Raw genomic sequence first — 7,710 nt, forward strand, 5'->3', positions numbered from 1 at the left:
TATAATTGTCGCGCTCTTGCATTGAGTGCCCCGCATGGAAGAAAACAATTGAGAATTGGCCCTGAAGTGCTCGCTAATTCAGTCACATTAAATGGACTCTAATGGCTTTCATGATCATTGTAGTCGTCATTCTAGCAGGAACACAGAGCGACCACTCAGCCGCGCCGGCCCGGCTTTTCACTGTCTGTCGCTTGGAGCCTTTCCAAAATAATAATTACATATTGAATAAAGGGAGCAATAAACTTACGTATTGAATTATTTAATAGATATATGAAAAAAGAGAATGTAATCTATTGTATGAATTTAAAAAAAAGATTGATTTTTGTCTTTTTTTTTTTTTTTTTTTTGCTGTCAACTGATATGTCTGATTAAAAGCGATAATTATACCTTATTAGGCCCGTGATTTCTCTGTTTTCTTTCCGTCCTTCTGCAGCCTAAATGTTTTTTATGCTCTGAATCCTGTGGCCATTTGCACATCTGCTCATTTAGGTGTTCTCCTTCCTGATGTGCCTCCAGCTTGAGAAAAATCTCTTCAAGTGCGCTGAGCAGTGGGGGCAATGATCTATCTAATGGTCCAAGGCAAGGGTTAAATTGGGATGCTGGAATTGGAATGATCCCCCCCCCCCCCAATACCTCCTCTCCCTCCCATCCCCTTTCCTCTTCTCCCTGAAATCGCATGCTACTGAGAATTTCGCTTTTGCCTCCCCTCCAAGGTGCCCCATCCCCTCTGAGGCTGGAAGCCCTTGATAACGCAGTAATTCTCTATCTGTCACCAAGCAGCCGGCTGATGTCTGCAGAAGTACCGTTCGCCTTTTTTTTAACCAGCATCTTTTCACTCTATTAGACCAGTAGGCTACAGCGGACTTAAACGTCTAATTAATGTGGAAGGCCCGTGGATGATGAATGGGTGACGCACGGTTAACCATGCAGACTAATCCAGACAAATACTGTTTATATATATATATATATATATATATATATATATGCTGCATCACTGTCTCTCATGCACGTCTCCAGAAACAAAGCAAAACCAAAAACATTCAATATATTGTTTTGTTTTGTTTTATTTATTTATTTTTTGTTTAGGTTATGATGCGTGGTGTGGAGTAGCTCATGGATGTACAAGAAAATTAGGCATGAAGATCTGTGGTAAGTTTATATGTGTATGTATATTTCTGAATGTTATCCTGTAAATTGTTTGCCGTTAAAATAACAGCAATAAAGTGTGAATTTCACTGCAGCTCTTGTATTTTAAGTTTTGCAGGGAGCCACCAGTGCTGCTGTCACACAACAGCACAAATCCAATAACAATAACTCTTACTGCTATCTAAAATACAACATAATTTTTTACAGTGCTCCAGAAGTTTATGGTCAGTCATGTTATGGCTGTACCTATGCATTAATTACAGGAGCATCATTGGCTCTGGTAAAAGAAATTATGGAATGATAATCAAAATTTTCCGCTCTAGCCTGTTTTTTATCAGTGTGTAATGCTCCCCATTTTCTATTTTGGTCATTATTTTTAAATTACAGTAACCATTGTAAATCTACATCATCGAGATAAAAATTGATTGTGCACTATATAGCTGCTGGATATACTATAATTTTACTCTTATAAACCACTTTCTCTGCAGGAACAGAACACACATATGTTTGTTATTTTAACCCTAATTATAAATGCAACAATTTACTGTTAAAATGACAAAAAAAAGGTTTACAGTGCAAGGAGAGATTGCAATGCAGATGCAAATAATCCCCCTGTAACCGCTGAATTTTTACCTTACTGTTGAGTTAATGTTAAACCATATTAGCTCATGTAAAAAAAAAAACTCCAATCAAATAAAAATAAAAACAATGATTGAAAAAACTAAAGTAATTCCAGAAACATGTTTCGTCCTCCAATATTACTGACATTTAACTTACAGTAAACAATACATTTCAAATCTACATCAATATGATGTTTGCAAACTATACAACCCAAACCTGCTGAGAACAGTTTTACTGTGAAAATCTCCAGCTTCACATATTGCTTCCATAGTAAGGAGTTGTTGTGAATGTACTAATTTACAGTTAAATCAACAAAACATGTTTTAGAGTGTAAGTAAACGACAAGGCTTCAGTTTTCTGTGTTTGACAGCATGTTTTGCATCCTCCATGACATCAGTGCACTGTTGTCTGCAGGACTAAGATTTCTATTTTGAAAAAATGTGTAATTAAAAATTAGTTTTTAATTTTTTTTCTCTCTTAAATTGTCACCACATTTTAAATCCAACCGGCAGTGGAAAAGCCTCATCAGAGGTCATCATGTCCCCCTCCTCCTGTGCGGGAACAAACGAAAGAGGGAAATGATCTGGGATGGATTTTCCAATTTCCACTTGGAGAGTCTATTTTCATTCTCACTCCGGCCAACCAAGGACGAGCTGACATCCACCATAATGTTGAATATCACGCATCAGTGGGCAGCGCAGCTTTCTGCTTTGTTCCGCTTTCTGCTGCGAGTATTTAATTATAGTAGTTTAACCGCAACACGACGAAAGAAGCAAAAAAAAAAAAGTAAACAATAAAAAGTAAACAATAATATCTTAGGTAAAAATGATGCCGGCCTTTGAAATTTCTCTTGTTATCCCGATAAGGCTCCTTTATCAGCGCGGCCTGCTGAAAGGCGCTCCTGCATGTGGTTTATTCTCACATCGGCTCTTGAGCTCCTTTTCTGCCCACCGCTGTGAAAAATCTCACGCTTTAATGGGGATTTACAGCCTGTACATGACAGCGATTTGTTTTTGCTTGGCTGGAGTTTGGTGCTGATGTCATCGCCGGCTTCACCTTCCAGATCCCCCCTTCTTCTCCCCCCACCTCCAGCCTATAAATAGGGAACGGATGGCTCCCTTTACTCATAAAAAACAGACCGAGACGATACGGTGCATCCCCCCCGGGGGGAACAGAGGGGATTAGATAATTAAAAAAGAAAACACTTATCCCTGAGCTTTTATTTTTATTTTTTTTTCCTTCTTTTTTTTTTTTTTTTTTTTTTTTACAAACATGTTTGGGCAGTGTGGTCATCCTCTGGACCCATCTCCTTCTTGTAAACGTTTAGGATTTCTGCAGAAGAACAACAGTCTGGAGGAGAGGAGCAGGATTGTGAGCTCCCTGAAGGAGCGCACGGCCCAGAACCTCATGGCCTGCGATAACGCCGGAGGAGACGCGCGTTTCAGGCGGACAGAGACAGACTTCTCCAACCTGTACGCCAGAGGTAGGCTTCGGGAAACGCTAGGATTTTTGAAACAAATTCAACTTTAAGACTTGTTGCCGTTGGTGGAGAAGTGGATTTGTGATGAAATACCGAAATAATAATAATAATATATATATTTTTTAAAAAGCACGCTTAATGAAATTTGTGTTAAATGCAATTCTTCATTGAATTTTGCAACGGAAGTTGATTCATAGCGAAGTGCAAATTAAACACAGAGTAAATTTGAGCGTCCAGAGTGATGTTGCTGCTGACGATCGAGATTTGATTGATATCAGTTATCGTTAATAATGTTCTCGATTCATAGCTGCAGACTTTTGCTGACGTATTGAAAATTCTTGGATTGTAACATTGCAATAACAAAAAACTAAAAACTGTGGCATACATTTGAATTTGATTTTTTGATTTTTTTTATTCTGATACTAATAAATAAATCCAGTTCAGACGTCACATAATTAGTCAAAAATGTTCTGGAACTATCAGAAAAATATTTAATCATGGACAAGACAAATTTAGCCTTTCTACAAAAGTGGCAAGAAGCAGCATTTGTTGAGAGAAAGCTATAAATCCTGTTTGCTTCGAAACATGAATAGGACACAACAAACGTGGAAGAAGGCGCTCCGATTGTACAAAAGTTGAACTTTTTGTTGCATAACTGACACTATAGTCATGGCACAAACTAACAATGAATGTCACTTTGAGAGCACTATCAACATGGTGGTGGTGGCAGCATCATGCTGTGGGGACTTTTTTTCTTCGTGAGTGGGAACAGGGAAGGTGAGTTGGATGGGAAGATGGATGTGGCCTAATAAAGGTAGTCCTGGAAGAAATCAGGTCGAACAGCAAAAGACTGGGGTGAATGTTCTTAAAGGAGCCATGCATGATTTACTAGCTTTTCAACTGAAAGACACAAATTCAGCAGAAATTTGGGGATGCAAATTTGTAAAAGGCCGGAGATCCTTTTACCGGATGGTGAAATGTATATGGCGGAATCTGAATTTGCCTGCATATTGAACTGATTAGGTATTTCCATAAAGATGATGATATTTATTGTGGACTGAATTGAACCCTTTCCCATTTTTGCAGATCTGTTACCATCAAAGAATGGAGAGGAGACGACCTTGCAGTTCCTGCTGGAGGTCGTGGAAATCCTCACCAGCTACGTCAGGAAAACCTTTGACAGATCCACCAAGGTCCTGGACTTCCACCATCCTCACCAGCTGCTGGAGGGTATGGAGGGCTTCAACCTGGAGCTCTCCGACCAGCCCGAGTCTCTGGAGCAGATCCTGGTGGACTGCAGGGACACTCTGAAATATGGAGTGAGAACAGGTAGGAGGCCCGAGAACTGCAGCCGGGTCGATAGCTTGCATTAATTCACAGGCGCCTCTTTATCACCCGCAGGCCACCCCAGGTTCTTTAACCAGCTGTCCACTGGATTAGACATCGTGGGCTTGGCGGGAGAGTGGCTCACCTCCACAGCCAACACTAATATGTGAGTACAGTTGGGATAAATCACACACTGTATTTGTTCCCATTTGCTTTCCAATGGTCCATGAAGAGGGGACATTATCAGCTGGAGGAATAGTTGAAGTGACGGACAGTAATTACTGTCTCCCGCTGAAGAAAACCCCAGAACTCCCTAATGGACTGTCAGTCAAGCAAGGAGATAAAAGAACACAAACGAGGACATTAGTGCAGCTACGCCCCTGCACTGTTGTCGATACCGGCCTGTGCTTATAAGAGGTGGGCGCATAATTCAACCCTGCAGGCAAACTAAATTGCATATTGATTAGCGTTCACAGTTTACATGGTGTCTTTGTTTCATGTTATGCCAGTTCCTGTGACATAACAAAATGGAAAGAAACAACCTCGGCTCACTTTGAGCCACGCGTACACAGTGTGAGCAGCAGCATCCCCGGGTCTCTGTGGGAAGGTTCTGTCCTGCAATAAATCATTTTCATACTAACTACCTTCGTTTTGTGCGACTGTCAGTCACAGATTCCTTGATTTAGCTACGCCGGCGGTCATAATGGTGGATGCATTTTGCAGCAGTGTACCTCATAAACAGTCACAGGCCAGAGTATGACTGTGGAGATAACGCCAGCTCAGGGTTCTCAGAGTTCCTACAGCCTGAGATCAATACCATAAACCAGAGATTTATGCCTCTATTGTTCACCCTTTACAACTTTAGCACCCTGATCGCTAAATCAAACTATCAACTACTGTACGGTGTAAAACTGAAACAAAGGACTTGCGGAGGAAGTAAGAATGAAAAGTTTTATATTTTGCCCATAAAATGATAATAATAATAATAAAAAAGAAACAAAATACTAAAGTAGTTCTGCAGAAATGATTCTCACCCATTGGATATTTTATTCATTTGGTGACTTTAGACAAAAAGCAGACTGTAACACATGGTTGACACAAAAAGAGATACTTAAGATATAACAACCTATTTTTGTCTTAAACAATAAAAGATCTTTAGTTAATCAGCTCCTTACTCTTGATTAACGATTAGTTATAAACCATAAATAATGATAGATTAAGTGTCTTGAGATAGAAAAAATGGATTTTCTTTTATAGTAATTAACATTCTATGAAACAAGACACCAAATCTTTATCAGTTTATCACGGTAAAGCCATAAATTAAAATTTTTTTCCCCACTTAAAAAAAAGGTGAATTGTAGGAGAGTTGTGCGACTAAGAGTACTAAGAATGATTTGCAGAGCTTCCCACAACACAGTATTTTACATTGTGAGTGGTGTGTTCGCAGTAATGTGCTGCATTTTTCATCAACACATCATGTTGTGCATGTGAGCCAGAAAGTGCAGTTTAATTTTCCCCAGAACTTCTTGTCATATTTGCTTTATCCACTACATGGTTTGTGAAAAGTCTTACGTCTTTTAACAAAGTCTATCCTTCTTGAAATCTTCCATGAAAGACCAGAGTTGTGGTTTTGTCAACAGAACTCAACAAAACCGCTGTGTTTTTACCAGAATTAAGTCAAACATAGATGAACTAATTACTTGATTTCTAAACGTAGTTGATTGCGCTGGATTTTATTTAGGAGTACCAGAGTAAAGTGGGCTAAATACAAATCACACGTTACAGATTTATATCAGCAAGAAATCTTGAAAACCTCAAAACAAACTCTTTCCTTTATACAACCATTAACGTCTCTATTAGATGAAATTTCTATGAGAGATATTGATAGATTGGTTATGATGTGACAAGTTGCAGAAAATATATTTAATTTTTTAAGGCAGTGCACTTCAGTAACCATTGTGTAATGCAATTTATCTGCTTAAAGTAAACACCTGCATCCAGTTTTACAGATGCTAAAACGTAAGGGGAAAAAAAGTCATATGACTGGCATGAAATCAGACTACGGAGTTTGTAGTCTTAATGTGACAAAATGTGAATATTTTCAAACATAATGATCATTTTGCAGCACACTCTCTGCTTTTATTCTTGATAAGCTGAGAATAATATTATAAATCTCTTTCAAACCTTAAAAACTGTCCCATCTTTTCTCAGTTGTAACATCCCTGCTAACCTGCCTGAGGTTTTCTATGCTCCAATTTACGATTATTAATTACTCCATCACTTCTAATTATCCCAGATAAATATCGACTGACACTAATAGACTGACAATCACATTCTGCTCTTTCATAAGCAGAGTAACTGTGGCCTGTCTGCAGGAATGAGTGCGGCGAAATTAATGCGACTTGTTTGCTTTTGGTCTGCACATTCGCCTCTGCTGAAGATGATGAGCCACACTGCAGATGTAATGCAATCTTCCTCAGATTCATTTTTACTTGCTTTGCATGAACGGACGGTACACTTATGTAATTAGAGTGTCACTGGTCTGGAAAAGATGGATTAGTCTGCCAGTACTGTAATTCCAAATTGACTGTGTCGCAGAGAGGCTTCACAATGCGTGGCTCGTTTGAACAAGCCCCATATGCTCTGAGGAGATAAAAGAAATTCATGGAAGTCTTTGGAGAACAAAGCACCACCTTATTGTTATCAGTTCTGCACAATTTTAACCAAATGGTGCATTTTAAAGAGAGAAAAGCAGCAATAAAACGGCTTCTATTCATCAGATTTTAAGTGTCTTTGAAAACTCCGAATTTGTGACGTTTAGTTGAGTTTATTTAACCTGGATAAAAACAGCTTTTGTTAGTTACATTAAGTTAATTAAGTCAATATATTTGCATTATAACAGCATACAACAACAGAAGTATATATGTTTTTGGTTTATTCAACTGTGTTTGGGGGAGAAATAAGAGCTAAAAATGCTGTAAAAAAAAAAAGTGGAATTAGTTTAATAGCTGTTCTACAGTCTGTCTGGAGACAGAGACCTGGGGTTAATGTTAAAGTAAAAGTCTCACGGTTTTGTTTGTCATGGTGCGGTACCGTTTCTCTGATGGCAGTTGTTTTTATCTTAATTACAAAACACA

At 38.7% G+C, this 7,710-nt stretch overlaps 1 protein-coding gene across 1 annotated transcript in view; it reads left to right on the forward strand.

Annotated features, from left to right (window-relative positions):
* The window catches only part of gad1a (glutamate decarboxylase 1a), a 15,886-nt gene that overhangs the window by 1,947 nt on the left and 6,229 nt on the right, over positions 1–7,710 (forward strand). Inside the window, exons 3-6 of the mRNA XM_008399564.2 lie at positions 1,087–1,149; positions 3,095–3,250; positions 4,334–4,576; positions 4,649–4,739. Coding sequence (XP_008397786.1) covers positions 1,087–1,149; positions 3,095–3,250; positions 4,334–4,576; positions 4,649–4,739 — 553 coding nt within the window. The remainder of the gene's footprint in view (positions 1–1,086; positions 1,150–3,094; positions 3,251–4,333; positions 4,577–4,648; positions 4,740–7,710) is intronic.

Source organism: Poecilia reticulata, linkage group LG2 (genome assembly GCF_000633615.1).
Source record: "Poecilia reticulata strain Guanapo linkage group LG2, Guppy_female_1.0+MT, whole genome shotgun sequence".
Lineage (NCBI taxonomy): Eukaryota > Metazoa > Chordata > Actinopteri > Cyprinodontiformes > Poeciliidae > Poecilia > Poecilia reticulata.